Source organism: Ptychodera flava, chromosome 7, assembly GCF_041260155.1.
Source record: "Ptychodera flava strain L36383 chromosome 7, AS_Pfla_20210202, whole genome shotgun sequence".
Lineage (NCBI taxonomy): Eukaryota > Metazoa > Hemichordata > Enteropneusta > Ptychoderidae > Ptychodera > Ptychodera flava.
The window spans coordinates 16,938,081-16,959,101 of record NC_091934.1 but is presented as its reverse complement, the minus strand read 5'-3'; the positions used below and the strand labels follow the sequence as shown (position 1 = coordinate 16,959,101).

Genomic DNA, 21,021 nt, shown 5'->3' with positions numbered 1-21,021 from the left:
AAGTCAAATGACATGCAGGTATTCATTGCCACCCATTTCTGCAGCTAGCGATTTCTGTCAAACTAAATCAAGATTTGGCAGCAACCTTTAATTTTATATCAGTAGATGAAAATGTGTTATTTTACACCTCAGTTGCATTTCTTGAACATTACTGAGGTGTTTCTGCTTCTGTCGTGATATTTGAGTACATGCAGAACACTACGTATGAAGGTGAATCGTCTTGAGAAGCAGAAATAGTTTTGTTATTGCATGGACAAGATAATATACCAAGCGAACTGCAAATGATGCCACCAAGTGTCAGAGAACGGAAATGAAACGTTGACATGTGACTTCAAAAGTTGTCTCTGTGTAGCTGCTTGTGTTGATAAAAATGCTCGCATTCATGTAGCAAATAGACTGTGCACAATGTTAACCCTTTTGCCTGTCATGAAAAGAGGCATAGCTTGTACGTTTACCAAGTTTCCAGAACTCTCTGTCTACTGAATAGCCTAAATGAGAAAAAAAAGCAAGCCTGTTGTCTCTGACAAAGATTAGCATTGATGATGGTACATTCCACTATTCTGTTACTGTGGGAAGTCTCTTTTTGATGGGTTAGTTTGCCAGTGCATGGATATCTTCAACAGTCTGTATGCAATATCTGAGAACTCGAATCAAACAAACAAAAAATGGGAAAAAGTTATCACAACTGTACAACAGCTTTGGGGTTTAGGACGTTTTCCACTTTAGCCATTTATTCATCACAACCCTTTCAAACCCAGTTTCTTTGTATGTGAGTGTTGCACTTTCGTTGCAACCTGTTTATCATTTCAACATTGAATTAAGGTATGAATTTTGTACATAAGGTAGAGAAAATTTAAGTACGCAGATGGAAATGGGTTTAAAAGGGTGGAGTTTAAAGGGCTATAAATGTGTAGGGAGTCGTAACATCCAATTTGATCCTCTCACTACTGGGAAATTTTCATACTAAAACAAGTCCCACTCTACTGTTACCAAGAAAAATTAATAGTTTTCATGAAACCCAAAAAATTATATGTTTTGAATGAAAAGTTTAGATGTCATTCAAATTCTGCAGCGATATTTGCAAGTTGTGCTGCCAAATGCTACTATGATTGTGCTAATTTATCTGAAAAGAGACATATTGCAACCACATTCTTGCACAATTTGTACAAAAAACTTTGAAGAGAACAGTACGGGCCGATCAGTCTTGTCAGTTTCACGTTTCGTGCATTCAAACAGTGAAATGTATTCATTCCCCCATGGGAAGGGGCAGACAGTGGAATTGTTTCCTTAACCCTTTCTGCTGTTGTACATTATAGACTTTGAGTTGTTGATACATACAGAACTAAGCACAATAAATTTGATACTCAAACTTCACAGTCATTCCTCTTCAAATCGCAAACACTTATGTCATAGCTCATATTGATATTGTCAGGGATTTTGTGACTGTCAACAGGTGATCAAGATGTTTATTAAATCTAATGTTGATGATAACCTAATGTACTGACAGGCAACCCAGATCAAAGAGCTTTACCAAGTTTACAATAAAGTTGAGTCACGATACCGTATTAGCTTGGTGTTAGAGGTATATTCAGCTTGCAAAGTGTCTTTTACTATTGCCTGATGCAAAACTTCCAAAGCAAGTATGTTACAGATACCCTATTGCATATCCACTTTCCGCAAATGTTTAGAAAGTGTGAAACTTAGACACTTCCCATTCTTGTTCCTTATGAAATGGGCTGACCAACCAAAATGTGTAGCTGCTACAAAAGGAGGGGGGATACAGGGCACTTAGAGCCCGTTGTATTTATTTGAGATGTATGGTATGTAGGTAGTGTTTCCCCTGTAGTGTCTTAATCTAGATAATAGAGAGTTTATTTAGTTCACCTTACACTGCATGTAATGTAGATTTGCTCACCCACCTCCCCTATACTCCCATATTCACACACTCCGCAAAGTCAACCGTACTGTAGATTGTGTCAGCTCATTTCTTATGGAAACTTTTCGGGGTGGGTCAGAAGTCCCCTTTTTTTCGAGGGGTGGGCAAGGTTGGAGGGGGAAATGGGACCATCTTACAGGAGCCAATACGGTAAAAGATACAGAAAAGAAGAAATTTGTTTGTAAATGGCATCAAGAACAGTAGTCATTTCATCACTTGGTAAAAGGGTTAACTACAATTTTGTCTGTAGAAATTTGTTGAAGTTTGCCATGATGCGTTGAACTGTGTTTCTTTTTTGCCCTCATTCTGTAGTCCAACCTTGGAAGCCGGCATTATATCTGGCCTGTGAACTAGAGGTGTGTCACACTCGCTACTCTACAATACCAATAAGTCAGTAAATAGTCATTCTATTATCGATGGAACCCCGCAATCTCTTTTGCAATGTCGTTGTCATAGTGATGAATGAATGCTGTTCTGTGCCTCTTAAAGAGGGATGCGGCTAACTCTGTTTGCTAGAACCTAAGGAAAAAAAAACTCCCCCTGCAAAATGTCAGAAAAGCTTATTGTAATATTTTCTGAAAATTTTGTGGTCCACTATGGCCAGAGTTTTGTTCAGTCTTGATTTCCCTACATTTATTCTCATTCAGGTCACTTGTGAGCAAGTGAACCAGTCGAAATTTCCAGCCCTGTAGTGTGTTTTAATTCTGAGGGTACGCATGCTACACAGCACACAGTTCGACTTCATTGCTTAGTGATAGTTTTGGGGAACGACAACTCTTTCCTGTCAATTTGGCAACAGAAGGTTGCGCAGTGCCTGTTTCCTTGCAGGAACTGTTTGACACACTGTGGGTACTTGTCATTTATCACAGGACACAAAAATTACCCAAATTCCCGACGATTTCCAAGTCAAGGCTGCATCCTTCTATTACCATCTGATCAAATTTAGTTCTCCTCACAGGGCTCAGCACCAAATTTACTTTTTTGGCAACTCCGCTTTTGCGGAGATGCAGAATGAAATTTGGTCATCACAAAAAATTTTTCAAAACAAAAAGCCTGTGTAGTATGTTGAAACATCAATCCTGTGGGACAGAAACCTTTCCAAAGCTAGATGTGAAATTTCAGTGATGTATAATGTAAAAGTATAGTGCCAGTCGCTGTGTAGTTTACTCTCTTGTAAAAAGAGATCATCAAAAATGCCGCATCCTGATTTTTTCTAAGCTTCTTATGTACCTGTATCATATGCACAGTAACAATATATGTTGCCATGTAAGACTTCCTCTTTTTGACCTGTCCACCCCCATTTCCCTGTAAACCGGTCCACACTCACTACTGAGAGCGATGGGTTTGGACCAAACCATGGCGGTGACAGGTTAAAAAGTTGCTTGTGCATGCAGTGATATGATGTCGGAGACCTCACCCTGCAGCGCTACAAAAGAACAATGCTTCCTCTCTCCAGCCAATCAGTAGACTTCCAATTGAAAGGTTGACAATGTCTCATCCATCAACAGGGTGTGCATCTGCTGTCAATGATTTTATTCTAAAAAGAAATAAATAAAACACACAGTCACATCAGTGATACTGATGTTATAAGACTTTCCAACTTATTTGTCTTCACATATTTGTGTGTGCATGCTGTTATTGAGTTTTATAGTTAAAGTAAATGTCTTTGTGCTTTCTCTTCTTTACCATTCACTTCAGCTTGTTGAATAAAAAATAATACTAGTCCTGTATGTAGAGCTTGCTTGACAATGTAATATTTGTGTTGTGTTGAAGGTAACATGAAGTATATACTTCTGTATCTTTGCTGCTCTCCAAACACAGTGTATGGATTTAGGCTGTTGATGTACCTTGGCTTGTTGTCACTCAATATGCATAATCACTGCTCAGTGGATTTTAATAGCAATGAGCTGACATGATATGGGAGATATTGTAACCTAATATTGCGTGTTCCTGTTTCATATCAACATGAGTGTCATTTGTGTTGTATCAGACGATAGACTTCGCCCCGTGTCAGACACAGGACAAAAGATGCAAATACTGATACAACACAAGGAATAGGCGATATTTTGGTGATCATCAATTTATCATATACCCATGCCCAGAATCTTACAATTGATAGGAAAAATCATAAACTTAGGGGGCTTTACTTTTATTCCACCATGCGCATAGATATGAAAATATTTATGTATACAGGCATCGTTCATAAACTCTGTGATGTTTTCACAGAATTCAATACCAGGCCTGACAATTCCCCCACATATCATGGAACGTCATAAGAAAAAATATGGGTACTCAAAGTCTCATGGGTAGAACTCTATTGTACAATATATTATTACAACCAGTATCACAGTATTCATACAAAAGTCAAAACTCAACTCTTCCTGATGACTCACCTGGTTTCAATTTGGCCAAACTGCTGTATGTAGAGGAGAGGGGAAGGCATTTTGTGTGTCTTCACCAGAGATGCCATGTCAACATGTGGCACTCAGTGCCACTGCTCTGAGGGAAACCTTGCTGCATGAACCGTAAAAAATTTTCTGGAACTTGTAATGACAAGAACTTTGATGTAACTACCATGCGATAACACTACAAGATTCAACATATCCTATTACTGTGTTTAGCTACCCAAAATATCCTTGTTTTGAAAGCCCCTTAATTTTTATATGGGCAGCATTGCATCACAAATGGAAAGTGACAGCAATTTTGCTTGTTTGTTTGCTTTCAAGTAATAAATGAAGTTAGGCAAACCTAACAAATTGATGACACTTATTGTGCATATCTCGATGTCTACTGTGACATATCACAGCTGATATCCTGCAGTAGACATCAGGATGGAATGATATGGGCATGGGTGTATGATAATATACCATTGAATATATGATGCATATACATACCTATAAAACAAAGTGACAGATTGGTCTCACTATGAATCATTTAAAGCAATGTACCAATCACAGAGAACCTTACAAGAGAGCCTTGGTCATGAGCACAATGTAGTGAGTGTTCATACGTTACACAAAAGAAAAAGCAACTTCATGATACTGATATGACATGAACACTGCCCTCTTGTGCTGGTTTATACTCCTGCCTTTATTTTAGCAAATGACAATTTTGTACCAAATATTGATGTACAATTAATTTGTGATATGTCACACAGTTTCAATCGTGACATTCAAATTCCATAACACAGCTGTGCTGCAGAGTAGCAAAATGCAGCCAGTCAGGCAGTATGCAAAATATGTGAAATTTTATCATTTAGGGATATTTGTATTTATCAGTGTGATTGCAGGTGTAAATACACCCCTAAAAATATTTTATTCACAAAAAGGTTTTACCAAGATATTACATAGGAGGGGACATTTGGTGTTGGTCCCTTCTTAGAATACATTTCAAATACCAAAAAAGGGGGTCATTTTGTTCTATGCTTTACTGAGGAAAATTCTCAAGATCTGTGGATGAAAGAAGCATGTTCACAGTCCAGATACACTGTACATATTAGGAGTGAGCAAATCCTATGGTAGACATAATCACCAAACTTTCTTCTCGGAATGATGGCTATTCCATTCCCCTCTTCCAACAGACCCTGAGAATAATGTATAAAGAATAGTAATATGTATAAAGAATGTATGCATGACTGGTATACTGGACTGCAAAGATGTCTGCCTGACTTGATATTGGAGAACCAACACCAATGTTTGCTCCTTCAACATGTACACATACTTTGCTCCTTTGAGAAATTACTTGCAAGCCACTTTGATTCCTGTTACAGATCTGAGTAAATTATTCCTAAAAAAAATGTATTTCAGTTTCAAGGATAGAGTTAACTCATTCTCTGTAATAAATCTAACTGTAATAATCTAACCAGAACTTGTTTGCATGTGACATCATCAGTTACTTTTCTACCCTTATACCCCCTTTCCTTTATACAATGGCCTCACCATACACTGCTTGAGAACTAGGGTTAGACCAATATACATGTAGAATGGAGATGAACAATCATAACTTGCTCAGCCTCAAAATATCAATCTGATATCCTCTTGCATTGTCTCCATGAGGTGGAAAGTCTTGTGTTTCCGTTTTCATCCACTTTAAATAAATCACGACATTTGGTTTGCTTCTTCCGTGAGAAACCGTGACATTGACGATGGCGTGAACACACCCTTGATGCAGCATGTCCCCCAACCCCACCCCCATGTTCACCTTTGCCCTTTCACCCCAAGAGCACAGAGGTCAAAGTGCCATATTAAAACAATTGGAGAGGGGTGAAAGGGTTAATGTGATTAAATATGCTTGTAAGCTTTTCTATGCAGTCCAATGGGAACCTCGTATGAAAAATTCCACAAATTTTTGTTATGTAATTTGTTGTGAATTGAGTTTATTGTCTTATAGAATTTGTTTAAAAAATTGTCAGGTACAGGCATACTGTTCATGTTTGCATTGTATGTGTAAAAAGATATCTGTAGGACGGTGCATAATGTAGCTTACTGTGCATTGGTTTTCGTAGGAGCCGGACTTGAGCGGGCAGAATGAATGGGAGGAGGATCAGAGGTCAAAGGGCGGCAGGAAGAAGAAGAATCGTATGCAGAAGGTGGACCCTCAAATCCTTGGGTTCAGCGTCAACGCCTCGACGGAGAGAGTGAACGTGGGAGATATTGCCGTAATTAAAGATGCTTGAATCAGTCAGGACTTTTTGTACTAGTTGATGATATTGTACAGTGCAAGCTAGAAGCCAGTTTCAAGTTATCTTTTTCGCTCTCTCTGTGTCTATCTCTCTTGTCTCCCTCCCTGCCTCTCTCTCATGGTGCTGCTTTAGTCAAGGATGGTTGGATGTGTGTCACAGAGGAGGAGGGATTAATTCAGAATTCGTGAGGTTGTCATGCCTCGTGTTGATATATGTGTCAAACCAACTCCCTCATCAATCCTTAGTTATTATCATTCCTAGTCTTGATCCAGACATATCAGTTCAGTTATCTTGATTGACAAGATTCTGATCAAACAGTGTCTGCAGTTATCCGGAGTTACAGCTTTGTAGAGTCAGTCCGCTAATTGTAAATCATTCAATGGTGTCTCTGGTCTGAAGACTTGACAAAATGTCAGAGTAGGAAACAAGTTCAGAAAGCATGATAAGCTACAAGCTGACAACAAGGCCCCTGAAAAAAAAAACCCTAGCATTTGCCAAGTTGTACACATAGAGAAGATACTCAGTGTACTCTATGTGAACGGCTGACATTCTCTATTACACGACTGCTCACCATTGATGTCACCGTTAAGATAATGACTCTCATCATATGGATCTTCTGTGGTATTACAAAATGTTAAGAAACAAACATTTTGAAACCTCTGCGGAAAGTGAATATTTGTTGACACATTTATGAACACTGCATGTCCTCACCTGAATTTTATAATATATCGTTTACACAAACGGGGATATCGCATTCTTTTTATCCCCAGAAAGAATTACATACAATTTTTGGTGGACTTTGATCTGCCACCAAACTTATCAATCAATCAACTGAATGACCTATTATTTTTTGCCCTTTTTTGGTTTGTTGATGATTTCTTGTCCTTTTAACAAAAAACCGAATAAAATCAGAAAAAAATAGAACTCTTTGAGGTAACCACAAGAGATATTGACATATGTACATACTGAAAAGAATATTAAAGATATAAAAACTTTATTTATTGTCTGTGTCGTTGTATTCATATTTCGAATGAGGAGATGACCCTTGTGTAACCACATCTCAGCGATTCATTTAATCCTCTGATAAGCCCATATTAATGTACGCACCAGCCACTCAGAGTCAGGATTTTTCCCTCCTTGTTTCGTCGGAGATATAGATTACCTTGAAACCCAAATAATTCTTCTCAAATACTTTTCAAATACCTTTTCAAATTCACAACTGACTTATGTAAGGTTGTGTCACTTTGTCTCTGCTGACTGGCTGATGTCCTCCCCCCCCCCCCCCCCCACCACAAAAAAAAAAAAAAAAATCCCTCACCAATAAGGACAACACAGCAACTCATTGGGCAGTGTGTATTGACCAACAGCAGTGTGAGGTTATGTGATCAGAGGTTGCAATATTCAAGGATGAAGTATTAAAAGGGAAAGGAAACCCTTGATAGAAAAAGGCTGTATTGGAAGTATCACCAAAAAGATATACATGAATTTTATACTCTTCACTGTAATAAAACTATGTTGCTAGTGTCACTTGAAATGATTGAAAACATATAAACCTGCAAAAGACCTATGATATCTTGGTACGAGCTAAGGTATAGGATGGAACAAAGCTTCCCCAGAACTTAAATTGATGCGATAAAAGGCACGAAATCTTCATCTTTTGAAATTGTTTCAGTGAAATACTTTTTTGCATGAGAAGATCGGTAAATGTTATGGTACTGACAAAGAAAATTACTACAGTCAATACGAGCCTTCCATGACATCGCCTTGGTGATCACCACGCCTGTACTCGTGTTTTCATCTACACGTACTACACTTCATGTACTGGCTATCCTTGGGAATTGGTCACATCATTATGGAGGTGATATCAGCTTTAATAATAATGTAAACAACAGTAGTATCTTCAGTTTTATTTATCAAAAGCATCAAAATGGAGATCTTCAGAGATTTTATAAATCCCCTTGGCCTCTTTTTTTTCCCAATTTCTATACCATGAAGTATGTCAATAGCCAAACAAGGGAATAAAGTTAACTGTACAAGCGAATTGCACACTGAGATACAGGGAAGATCGTCCAAGCTATACAATTGCCAATGTGTCACACTTTTTTGTGCTGCACACACAAGTTGTGCAGATAACATAGTAGGTGAAAAGAACAGTCTTTTTGGGTGTTTTGATAGAAGTGTAAAATTACTAATGGAGTTTTTGAGATCTCATGATTGATAAAGTTGATGAGAACAGCACTCTGGGTAGACAAAATTAAATATGACATATGCAGGGAGGGATGCAAATCTGGTTTCTTATGAGATACACAAATGGATAAACTGAGTGGAATGGATGGATGCAGTCACTCGGAGGTTTGTGACGGAGCTGCAACTTCAATCTCTGCTTAGATCTCAACTCTACACCACTATCTAAACACTCAAAAGACACTGTTCTTTTTATGTGTGTATGTCTACTATGTTATCTGTACACAACTGTGTTCATTACAAAAATGAAATTGAATTATAACATAAAGGTAACCCAGCTTGGATGATCTTTGAGTGTTCATTGCAGATTCTTAATTGGCAGCAAGGAACAATATGTCACACATTAGTTTGGCTCAAAATGGAAATGTGCAATTATTATTATTATCACCACTATTATTATGAAAGATCCCCTTCGAATTACAGTGACATTCAACATAAATTGTATCACTTCTGTTGACAGCCTTTTGAATGTACTTGTCATCATGTTCTATAAGTTGCATCCTTCATACAACACTTGACTCAAATCTGAGAATTGAGTGTTATTGCAAGTAGTTCGTTTGATTCTTTGCCCGCAACTTCTCAGAGTGCTTGGTCATTGAATTCGACAGAGAAAAATTCAGGATATTCGGAGAGGCTGTTGCCAAAACTATTTTCACTGAAATTTGAGCTCGAAAGGTAGGTACTTTGAGGACCATTATGAACCATTTTTTACCACTGTTGATAAGCCAAGGGAAGCTGATTTCTTTTCTGGGTTTGCGACCATTTTTAGCTCATATTTGGTATGTATATAAATACCAAAAAGAGCTTATATGGTGAGTCGGTGGCGTCTGTATGTATGTATATATGTTTATACATGTAGATCATACCAGAAGGTTTTTTTTTTATTTTGCAAATAATAGTTTGCAATCTGTGATTAGTCATTTACAGTGTCCAAAATAATGAAGTAATATGATTGGACATGCCGGAGATGTTCTAAGTGTAATTCATACATGTTAAGAGATTTATATCGTTTGCTGATCAGATAAAAACTTAGTACTGATGCATTACCAAAATTGTTATATCAATATTTCATAATTATATTTTCATAATTATTATATTAATATATTTCTTAGACTTCATTTCTAGTCCTCCTGTGGACAAACCACTGGTCCAATTGTTTTACATTTAGTACATATATTCCGCGGTATGATTTTATTAAGATTTTCAAATTTCTTTATTTTCTTTAAAAGGTATTTAATCTGTCGTATATCTTAAAAATTTGGTTGGTTTTGTCTTTCCAGGGGACAAGTTAATGGAAATCTTCACAAATGACCGTTAAATTTTGCTCATTTGTATTAATCAGGATATTTTTTTTTCTATTTTACTCGAAAAACACCCTTCGTCTGGGATAGACTGCCTGACAACTGTTTGAATTGCTTTAGAATGAGTCCATTTAAATTTGTTCCAATGATGATGGACTTGCTGGCGTAAAATTTTTGGACCAATTTTCTCAATATTTAGTCAAACATCTTCATTTAAACTGCCGTCTCAGTTTGGTTTATAGGTTCCTAGGGACTGTTTCAACAATTTTTTCAAAATGTAAATATTAGTTGTTTTCTGTCATCTAGAAAATATAGCCCTGCAAATAGCATTTATAATGATTCTTCACTATGTCTCCTATTCCACTCCAAGTTGGAAATAATGTGTTAAATAACAACAGAAATATGTGTGAGAAACCACTGTAATGCTAACTTTTCTCTTGAAATGCTGCCCTTTGTAATTCACTGGGCTTTCGTGTCGGATACGAAGCTCAGGCAGAGGTGACCTTGGTAAGGCGCGCCCTCATGCATCGTCAGTGAGTTTGCAAATGACATCACAGATTTCCCGGATGTTGACATCATCGCGGAAATTTCAGCCATTTTGAGGATCCACAAATTTTGGTAGCGAATAATTCCACACATACAACGACACAATGTAAGTAATTATTTCATCGTCAGTCTTTTCAATAATTCTTGCTTACGTCGACCGATCAAAAAATCATACGCTGCATGAAACTCCCATTTTTTAAATATGTACAGTGATTTCTGTCGACGATCAGCCGTGCATACACCTAGGCAGGGGCGGACACTGCATAACGTTCCGTATTTCAATGAATCCATATCGTTAATTTGATTGAAACCCAACATAAATTAGTATTGCCGATATGAAATGAAAATTATTGCTACCCTCAATGTGAGCTCACTGTCGGGGATGTTTAGTACGATAAACTATTGTCAAAAGACGTCACCGAATTGAGGCCCAATCGGGAGATTCAGGGAGCTAGCGCAGAGAATGAATGGATGATATTGTACATGTATATCGTATGACTGTCTGCTGCTGTGTCTGTTGTGTGAGTATAAGGGATGTTTAACCATCACGCGACCTCGTGAAGGTAAACAAAAACATGAATCACAGTCGAGCAGCTCAGTTGAATTGGCCATTGTGATGTTTTTCTTGGACGCAATCCGACCTTTGGTCAGCAGGGTTAAAAATTTGACGAGAGAATGATTTTGAATACAACCTTTGGCGCTCTCCCAGCTAGGATCAATGAAATATTCCAATTGTAGCGAGATTAGGTTGCATTGTAAACACTACTGTCATACGATCCCAGCTGTACAAATCGAGTTCTATCCATTGCCTCAGCGCTGTGAAATCTTTTAATGAAATGATTAAGGCCCTGTAAGTTGTAACCCGTAAGTAAGTGATATGTACCATGTAAGATATATTAGCAAAGAGAGTGTCAGAGCTCTTGGAATTCAGTGATCCTCCCCCTATAGGAATAGACGTTCTTTTCAACTGTTAACAAGTTTGAAGTAGTTAAAAACCCTCTAATGAGAAATTTATTAACTCAATATTTCATTTTTTCATTAATGAGTGTCCATTCACTTCAAAGACTAGTGAACATAATCTGCTCAAGTATTGTATTTTTTCAAGCGACGTAGTAGCGTGCCCTTTGACCTTCACAAACCAGCCTCAACTGCATTTCCTTGAAAATAATGCAGTCCCATGGTAGACCGTGACTTCTCAGTTTTACATCAATTGTGAAAGGATTAATGATATTACACCAGGTTTTCTCCTGAGAATAATTTCTCCATATTGTAATTAGGTCCGTTCAGAAAAAGATCTGAGCACTGTCAAGTCAATAAATTTTGAAAAATAAATCATCAAAACTTGTCATATTTGATACAGATGTCTAACACAGTAATTTTATTTCTGCAAGTCGGTAATTCCGTGAAACAGAGAAAAATTGGTAGGGACTTTGTTATACCCAGGGACAGTCCAGGGACTAGTATACATTACATTTATTAGACATTTGTCCACATGGTAACAGATTTTTCTGTCAGTGCTCACCTAATATTTATATTCTGTGTTTTTCTGCATGCTTTGGGTGTTGTTGTTCGTATGAAGGTTTTTCTGCATGCTTTGGTTGTTGCAAACAAAAGCTGTTGTTGGTAGTTATTAGGAAGGATGCCCTACATCTATGGGTGGCTGATCATGCAGAATTTTTATTCAAACAAAGCAGTGATATCCAGATTTGACAAATTTAATTTGCTTTGATCAAATACAGCTCTCCTGAATAATGAATCATATATTAATCATTCAGAGACACCTTTTCATTCCTGGCAATGAATATTTTATCATTTCACAATTAAAATGGTCTATCGAGCGAGGTTCAGTTTTGAATATTACAGGCTTTCAAATTAACATTATGAGTTCTCATTTGAAAAGTGGTATCTAATTTTTGAGAGTGACAGGACAAGAAAAAACATCTCCACCATTTTATGATGTATTCTAATTTGTCTTAATTTTCCTTGCACTTGGAGAGGACAGCTTCCTGCCCAATGGATTTTCATTGTTATGGAAACATTCCAGTGGACTCCATTTGACATTTACACTGCAATGCATTCTCTGGTTCACTCTCTTCTCGGCTGGTTAAATATAAGTACCCTGTCATGTTCTTTATAGATGCATTTGTGAAATTGTTTAACATTTGGTGTATCCAAATGTGGGGGCGGGAGTTCTTGATTCATAGAACAAAAGGCAAAAGGACAAAAGAGTTAAATTTTAAAACTGCAGCGTACATGAAACTGTCCATAGTATTTGCCATAGATTTGAACGTCTAATGAATTCCCCACTATAATCAAAAGCATTGTTGACACACATTCCAATGAGGTGCTGAGTGTGTTGCGTGGAGTGTAATGACCAATGTTGACTATAGGCCTTGCCAAATTGACTTTTTTCAGTCTATTTGTACATTGATCCCCAACGGCCTGAAAACAATCAAGTGTTATCTCCTGTAATGCCCTTGTCTTCCAGCAGCACCTTCAAAATTGAAGATTACTGGCACAGCTGTTTTTACCTGTTACTTTTTTGTACTATCAATGAAAATTTTTATTTCTGAAGAGTGGATGTACAAGGCATTTCAAAACCAGCAATGCATATAGAGCCTTTGTAGTAATCAAATAGTCCAACTGAGATAATATATTCTTCAGAATTCTATAATATGTAGGGTAGAGTAATTAATATCAGTGTATAACTGAGTATAATATGCGGGGTTGAGTAATTATGTCAGTGCATAACTGAGTTATCATAGTATAAATACAGTGAAGATATTTCTTTTGTTTACAAGCGCTGCTTCTGCTTTGCTACCAGTATTTTGGTAAATAGTGCAAAAAAAGTGTAGTGCTGGGATTAAGGTATTAATGATACACCAGTCAATTTAAAGCCCCAATACGCTTGTGCAAGGCTTTTGTCAATCCAGCTGTGTACTGAGGGTGCATATGCCACCGTTCACATATGCCAGGTCAAATTTTGTTTGGTGTAAAGCCTAAGATAGAATCCCAGTTTGAAATATCTCAGTCAGGCTGATCCATTCAATGCTGATCAATATTCCAATAACTCTGGATTGTTATGTTTTAAATATCAATGTTTCACTAATAATTGTAAGCTGTTTTGAACTGCAATGCACAACAGTGTATCAGGGATCTTTGGCTGAAATCAGGTGTGCAGCACGATTGAACGTGACCAGAAGAGGAATAATGCAACCTCGTTAAAGTGTAACCATACAACTGAGTATGTGGTCAATTAATCATATTATACAAATTTTACATATTTATCGCTCATAAGTAGAAAAGTTGAAAAACTCGGCGATTGGAAAAGTAAATTTCAAATGGTGATATTTAAAAATTTCCCCGAAAGTGTAAATTTTTTTGGAAAGAAATATTGGTTATTGTCAACTACTAGTATGCATGCCACTATCCTGAATATACCAGCTGATCTGATGATTGTCCCATTTCAAACATTGATTTTACTCTGCAACCAGAGCTCATGAATAGTTCAAACACAGGCAGCAATTATGGGAGATTTGCACAGTAGTGGTAGCATCAAATTTATTGCTTTCTTCATATGCACATTCTATAGAGCTCTATCATAAAACCTTATAAATATTTTTGAGAAACAAAGTAACAATGCTCGTAGAAAGTTAGTCAGCCTGCTTTGAAAAAAATATAAAAAAACCTCTGTTGTTGTATGACTAGTAACTAATCAGTAAAGCAAGCGTTTATGAATAACATATTTAGCTTTAGAATACCCTGATAACCCATACCTTGGTAGTCAGAATATGTGGCCATTTGTGAAATTGTGAGTCACTCAGTCTGATCAGACTGTTCTCAGATAGGGTGGATTATGGCCTGTGTAGGAAATGTAGGCAGGGTGACTGTGGTGAACTATATGTAAATGAAGGAAGGGTTTACTGGAACACTGAGCAGGGGTAATGTCCTTGAGAGACCAATGTATGAGGTAAGACTGAATCAGGCCTTACAACAGCAGACAGAATGGAGCATTGTCTGATCGCATTCCAGTGTAACACAACCGTGCCTATATTTACTTCACTTATACCGAGAAGTATTTAATATATTTAAGCAGATACTTCTAACATACTTCATGAAGCATTCACACTAAAAAAATACAAAAATTGAAAAAAAATAAATATGTGAAAGAAGTTAGGCAGCTGTCATGATGGAATAAACTTGTTGGAGAAAGAATAGGGGTTTACAGTATTGAATCTATGAAATATGGAAAAAATGGCCGCATAAAGCAATGAATGCTGAAAAAAATATTACGTTAACAAAAGAGGCTGAATTAGGTATGAAAATGGAAAAAACTACTTCACAGTCGTGTTGTTTGCAGATCAATCAGACACTGCCGTTGATTCAATATTGTAATGATAGGAATATGCAAAGAGCAGGCCAAAAATCAATTACTACCCATTAATTAGCCAGGTCCATACAATGCAGGGCACTCACTGGAATTTCATCGCCAGAAATTGTGTTTCCCAAGAAAATGAAGTATAGGTGACTTTTTATACTAGCTGCTGGCAGTGTAGAGCGTTTTATGAGTTTTATGTCCTGTCTATGGAATTCATGAGTTACATTTTATTGAGGAACATTTGTACACATACAAAGTATATGTAGTTCACTCAATCTCGTAGCTCTCACTCACTCGGTATCACAAAAACTGGCCGTTGAGGGGAGGGCACTGTTCATTGCTCGGCAGAGTGGTGCTATTTTTAGACGGCGGCTGAGTATTATGGTCTGAAAGACTTCATTGTCGAACAGTTCAATTATGTACATGCCTAATAATTTGCCTTCCACTGCCGAAGACGTCATTGCCTTCTCTACCAGTGGCTAATCAAATCATAGCATTGAGAGGAACCGTTTCATGAATAATACAAATGGCGCATTTATATTCCTGTCAGTGGTGTCCTTGCTCCCTCGGTGGTTTCCATTTATCGCTTTGTTGCAGTTCTGTATCAATATTTCGGCACAGATTTGAATTTCACTTGATTCATTTGAATCCAAAGATTACATGACCAAAACCAGTGCGTTTTTGAACATTTAAAAAATTTGGCAGCGTGCATGGTAAATGTACAAATGTTGCTTCCAGTATATTCTGTGTCCGCCAAGATACCTTTCGTATTTAACCATTTCACCTTTGCACTTTGATCGAACCGTACTGTTATTCGTTGTCTTTTCTGGACCTTCAAAACAAGGAAATGCAGTTGAGAGCATTGGACTTTTCAGATTGAAATAGCTCAACCTCTGAGATATTAGATTGAGTGACTGTACATACCGGTAGCCAGCCTGTTCAAGCTGAGGTGTTCACATTCACTGATTCAACGTAAAACCAAAAGATACCCATAAGATTGTTATGATACTACCAGTACCATCAAGTCAAGTCAGTCAGAATCAACATGTTTATAATTGCATGGCTCAGAAATGTCAGTAAACGAAAAGAATCATGGTTGTGTATATTTCCATAGGTTTTCAAAGATGATGTCATATGGCGTGCCCGTCAAGTCAGTCAAAATACGTTATGTCAATGAATGCAATGTAAAGGAGTTGGACAACTGACCTGACAGGGGCAGATGAACCTGTCAGTGAGAAGGTGAATAAAGAACATCACATCGAGGGGGTAGTTTATAGAGTGCATCAAGTGGAGAGAGATGCTGCCTTTGGTGTCAGTTATGATTTCTTGCCAGTTTCACTTTCATTCCACATCAAAAATGATTCTAAAACCAGTGACCTCATATTAGGGTTAATTATTGCTGTGAAAGGATGGGCATTTCATTATCCCACCTTCCAGTGTAAGCACAATCCATGTGTGGAAAACAAATTTCCAGGTTTTGTTTCATGAAATGCCTTATATACTCCTGTGTTCTGCGCTAACCTATGTGCATTCAGCCTCGGGTACTTACAGTGTACCATATATGTACCTGTAGGTACAGTACCCATGTGCACCTCATTAGATTCATTTTCCCTCTCTTCAGCTGCCCCAGGCATAGGGGAATTCCATATGCTTGGCCTGTGACTCACATTTTATTATCTCCTTGTATGAAATCTTTTGACTGCTTGCTCTCGTATGCCTGCTATAAATTACCAAAGAGCAAATTTTCTTCTCTCTAATAGTTTGCAAAATCAATAATCCCCTCAAAATTGTATGGAGGAGTCATGCAAATGATGTGTGAGTTGAAATTGCCAATTGCAATTGATTCCCAAGATTATGAAACCAGCTTAGAGGCAACTTAATAATCACATTGGTAGGACCAAGGTTTCCAAAATGTGTCCACTGGATGCATTAGAGTTTAGCGGTTAATGAATTTTTCCATTCAAAATCCGAGGAAAATTTATTGCCACATGTTGTATAATACTTCTATGCTGTGTACCGGTAGTTGTATCGTATTCCAGTCATCATGGTGGGAGAAACCATGTACATGTACTTAAGTGTTATTCAAATACAGTGGTGAGAGAGTTACGGTGAATTTTGATTAAAGCAATCAGAATCATCATCAATTCTGTTTGAGAAGTGTTGCAATTATCCAAATGAGTATGATTGATAAGAAATGAGGTTTTTGAATTTGATCACCTAGTTTGGAAGATTGTTAAAAGAAAATGTTAATGAAATAATAGAAATCTGAATTTTAATTTACTTTAGGATTTTGATGGTGTCTGACATGAGTAGTCATCGATATGGTATGTGTCATCTTGACTCAGCAGGAGACATTGATATTTCTGAGTGTCAAACTTATTTATAGTTGCTCTGCATAATACTCAAAATGTCTGGTTGGATTCCTGATTAAATGATGATGTTGTATGTAGTGCCAGAAAATGTTGCTTTGTTACATTGCAGCAATGTGTCATTGAAAGTTAACAAGTTTGTTCAGTAAAAGAAACTGTGACAGCAAAACGGTGCCCAAAGCTTGACCTCAGACAGGTCTGCTGATGTGCAGCTTGAATAAGCTCTTTCTCTGATTGGTCCATTTTCACTATTCACAGTCACTTAGGGGGTCTATTTGTATTGTTTTCATTATATTGGTCAGATTCAGCTACCCAATTGGGTCAGATCTTATTCAGCGCTGCACATTAGCCCAGACAGGTCACCGACGATCATTTATGAAATCATGGTTTGGGAAAGGAAGGGTAGTGGATGTGAGTTGTGATGTATGAATGGTGATTAATAGCCTTCTGTGACAGCAAAACGATCTGCCAGTAATTCTGGCAGATCATTTATGAAAGAGAGAAGTGAAAGCATGGGTGGTAGACTGTAATGAATGCATAGCAAGACTATTATAACTTCATGTAGTATAGCCTTTGCTGCAAAACACTGGATTACAGATCGTACACGAACACGGTGACAGATTGTACACAGGGGCAGATAGTAGAGAGGGCCCGGGCGACAGATTATGCACAGGGTGACATCATACACAGGGTGATGAATATGATGTCACACCTTGTAATCCCAGATCACTGTGGTGTGATTCAAGAAAAATTCACTCCTGACACTCTAACACAGTAATTTTACCATGTGTGTGTATGGCGTATGGACATTCTCTTCGGTTATAGAGTGGGCTAATGGTGAAACTTTTAATAATTCTTTTTTACAGGGCAACCCAACCACCACCAGCAGGTCAACCACCTAGGTAAAAATATGTGGAGTTGTCTTACAACAGCCACAAAACATCTACCCCATGTTTAGCTTTTTCATTTTGCAAACTTTTCACTCAGCATAGTTTATATTCTCACCTTCATATACAGTATCATCTTCCTTAACAACTCATGTTATCGCCATATTCCTATTCATCTGCCATGAAAGATAATTTTTTGGCAAAATGTGAAAATTATCAATTTGCTACCTTCCATGTGTATTTCCAGACTTTTTCTCCACAATATATTGCACTAAGTCTCTTTGACAAGCTTTCATATAACTTTTATTATATTGATCAAAAGAAATAGAAACACATCGAACATATATACGGAGAAAAATAAAAAATAATACTGCAAGAATTATCCAAGTCCTGTACATGTATTTTGCCAACAAGTACAAAAGTGTTGTAGACTGTTTGGTTAAGTTTTACTCGAAACCGAAACCATAATGTTATAAACATTGTCTGACACTTGTTTACTGGCAAAAAAAGGATGTTCCTTTTAAATTTTAGCAAAACATTTCAGTTTGAAAAAACAGTCTAGGAAGTGATACAATTTTACAACCACTGTACATGAAAAGAGGTCAAATAATATCCATACAGCAGACAATTGTTGTACAACTTTGGTTTAACGACAAGTTAAAAAGAGACATTTCGTAAGTCCAGATTTCGTACATGACTCTCTTAAAACACCCAGAGAACACTCTTAGTATAAAGTCAAACATGGGTATGGCAGCACTTATCTGAAATCTGCTGTTCATGGCCACATGTGTTACCAAGTGTCGTTTACAACATTAGAGGAACGCTGTTGTTTGATTCCACATCTCATATAGTGACGTGTACTCTGATAAGTAAATATTGGAGATTGTAGAAGTGGAGCTCACACTTGCCCGATAACAGATGTAGGGTATTTGTCCATCCCTGGACAGTTCCTCTGTCAAAAATTAGCCGACACAATACACCATATGAGATGTGATTCGAACATTGATTTTTATGCTCCCTCCCCTCTAGGGTCTATACTCCCCCAGCCCCATTTGTTCTCAATATTTTGTCATATCAGTGCAGGCAGGTCATATTGGCAAATTTAACCATTTGACAGAGGTGCTGAAAAAAGCTTTTTGTAAAATCAGTGGTCATAATATAAATGAGAATATATGTACTTATATTCTACAATTATCTTATGGAAATTTGTTATGGCGGGTATTGGATAGCTGTGTAACAAGTTATTCAGAGTTATTTTAGAAGAATAGTGATTTCAACAAAATTGTCAATCAGAACCCTCCTGTACTGATGCGACAATTTGTCCAACCATAATGCTGCTTAAAACAAGTCTAGAAATTCTTTGGTCATGTACCCCCACTTGGGCTGCTAGAACCGGAAAACTTCAGGCCAGATTCTAGGCTGACTTTTAAACAGCAGGGTTGGACCTAATCTTCGGCAGGATTTCCACACTGACATCATTGCTTTGAAGTGTCCCCAATATGACGTTTATGTAAATGTGTGGAGTAATTATCGTTCCTCTGTACATGTGGGAAACAGTTTGTCCCTAGCCCTTGACTTTTGTGACATTGCTGTGTCACAACGTTGTACTGACTGATAATGTATCTTGTTGTCTACGTCGAAATATAGTCATTTTTTGTCCTTCCTCAACAGTAGCATAAGATTTGTTCTACTAACCATTTACATTAAATGCATTTTGTAAAGTGTCATTGAGTGGAATGTGGGTCTTTTTTATCACAAATGTCTGCCCATTTTCCTTAGTCCATGGCTCTGCAGCTATTTATAGCAGCACTTAAATGATTTGATGAAATGCATATTTCACATATTACTTAGCCAAATGGTATGAGATCACCGTCCGTACACACATCTTGATGGCTGCCGTTAAAGTTTAGTATTTTTACTGCATATACATTTGAATGGGTGCCAAGTCAACTGTGACTGTATACTGCAGTTGGAGCTCAGGCCCCGAGATTACACTTTCATAGTTTTTATGATTTTATGGGTGTATGCAACTAGATTGCATGAAATTTGATCAGTTCTTGTGTCGCATACGTGCGTTTATGATTTTGTGATTACAACAGTCACCATTAGAAACTGTCAGCAGTATCCTTTGAGTGTTTCAGTCGCTGCTAAAAGCTCTGTAGACAATCTGTTTCTGTATCCCATAATGCCTTGCTGTGGCCGTCTGCAGTCCCTCAGTGGCAGAGGTTTGACCTTTTAACCCTTTCACCACCATGGTTTGTCCCAAATCCATTGTTTTCTATGGTAAAGTTGGACCTGTACACAGGGAACTAGGGGTGAAAGGGTTAAAAAGTAAACAGCAGCTGCCATGATTAAATGTCAATTGTTCATAAAACAGGGACTGAATAATGGTAGTCCCGGTGAGCCAACTTACCGTAATGCTGTCACCAACAGGCTGCCACTGTACCAGTACCTCTGTTCTGGAAAAACTCAAAGTGGCATGTTGGGAAGAGAATAGTGAACTGATATAGAGAGTGTGTTGAATTGAGAGTTTATTCTGTACACTGCTGAATATGGAAGACAGTGGTGAACATTGTTCAAAAGAATTTTTTTGGTCATGGTTGGAAACCCAAAGACATGAAAATATCCTGTATCCAGGCATTTTGGGATATGGACAGTTTTCCTGTTGAAGGAAATTAA

The 21,021-nt window shown here is 37.5% G+C and overlaps 2 protein-coding genes across 7 annotated transcripts in view; both read left to right on the top strand.

Annotated features, from left to right (window-relative positions):
• Positions 1-7,614, top strand: part of LOC139136886 (GRB10-interacting GYF protein 2-like) — a 69,371-nt gene extending 61,757 nt beyond the window's left edge. The window contains exons 23-24 of one of the 3 annotated variants that reach the window (XM_070704730.1): positions 2,249-2,292; positions 6,441-7,614. In XM_070704730.1, the coding sequence (XP_070560831.1) occupies positions 2,249-2,290 (42 nt within the window). In that variant the 3' untranslated portion in view covers positions 2,291-2,292; positions 6,441-7,614. Of the gene's footprint in view, positions 1-2,248; positions 2,327-6,440 lie in introns of all 3 variants that reach the window. The other 2 variants (XM_070704729.1, XM_070704728.1) reach the window with 2 other exon arrangements.
• A 3,095-nt stretch (positions 7,615-10,709) lies between these two features.
• LOC139136885 (vesicle-associated membrane protein 3-like) overlaps positions 10,710-21,021 on the top strand; it is a 22,657-nt gene continuing 12,345 nt past the window's right edge. For 2 of the 4 annotated variants that reach the window (XM_070704724.1, XM_070704723.1), the window contains exons 1-2: positions 10,715-10,814; positions 18,322-18,357. In XM_070704724.1, coding sequence (XP_070560825.1) covers positions 10,813-10,814; positions 18,322-18,357 — 38 coding nt within the window. In that variant the 5' untranslated portion in view covers positions 10,715-10,812. Of the gene's footprint in view, positions 10,815-18,321; positions 18,358-21,021 lie in introns of all 4 variants that reach the window. The other 2 variants (XM_070704725.1, XM_070704726.1) reach the window with 2 other exon arrangements.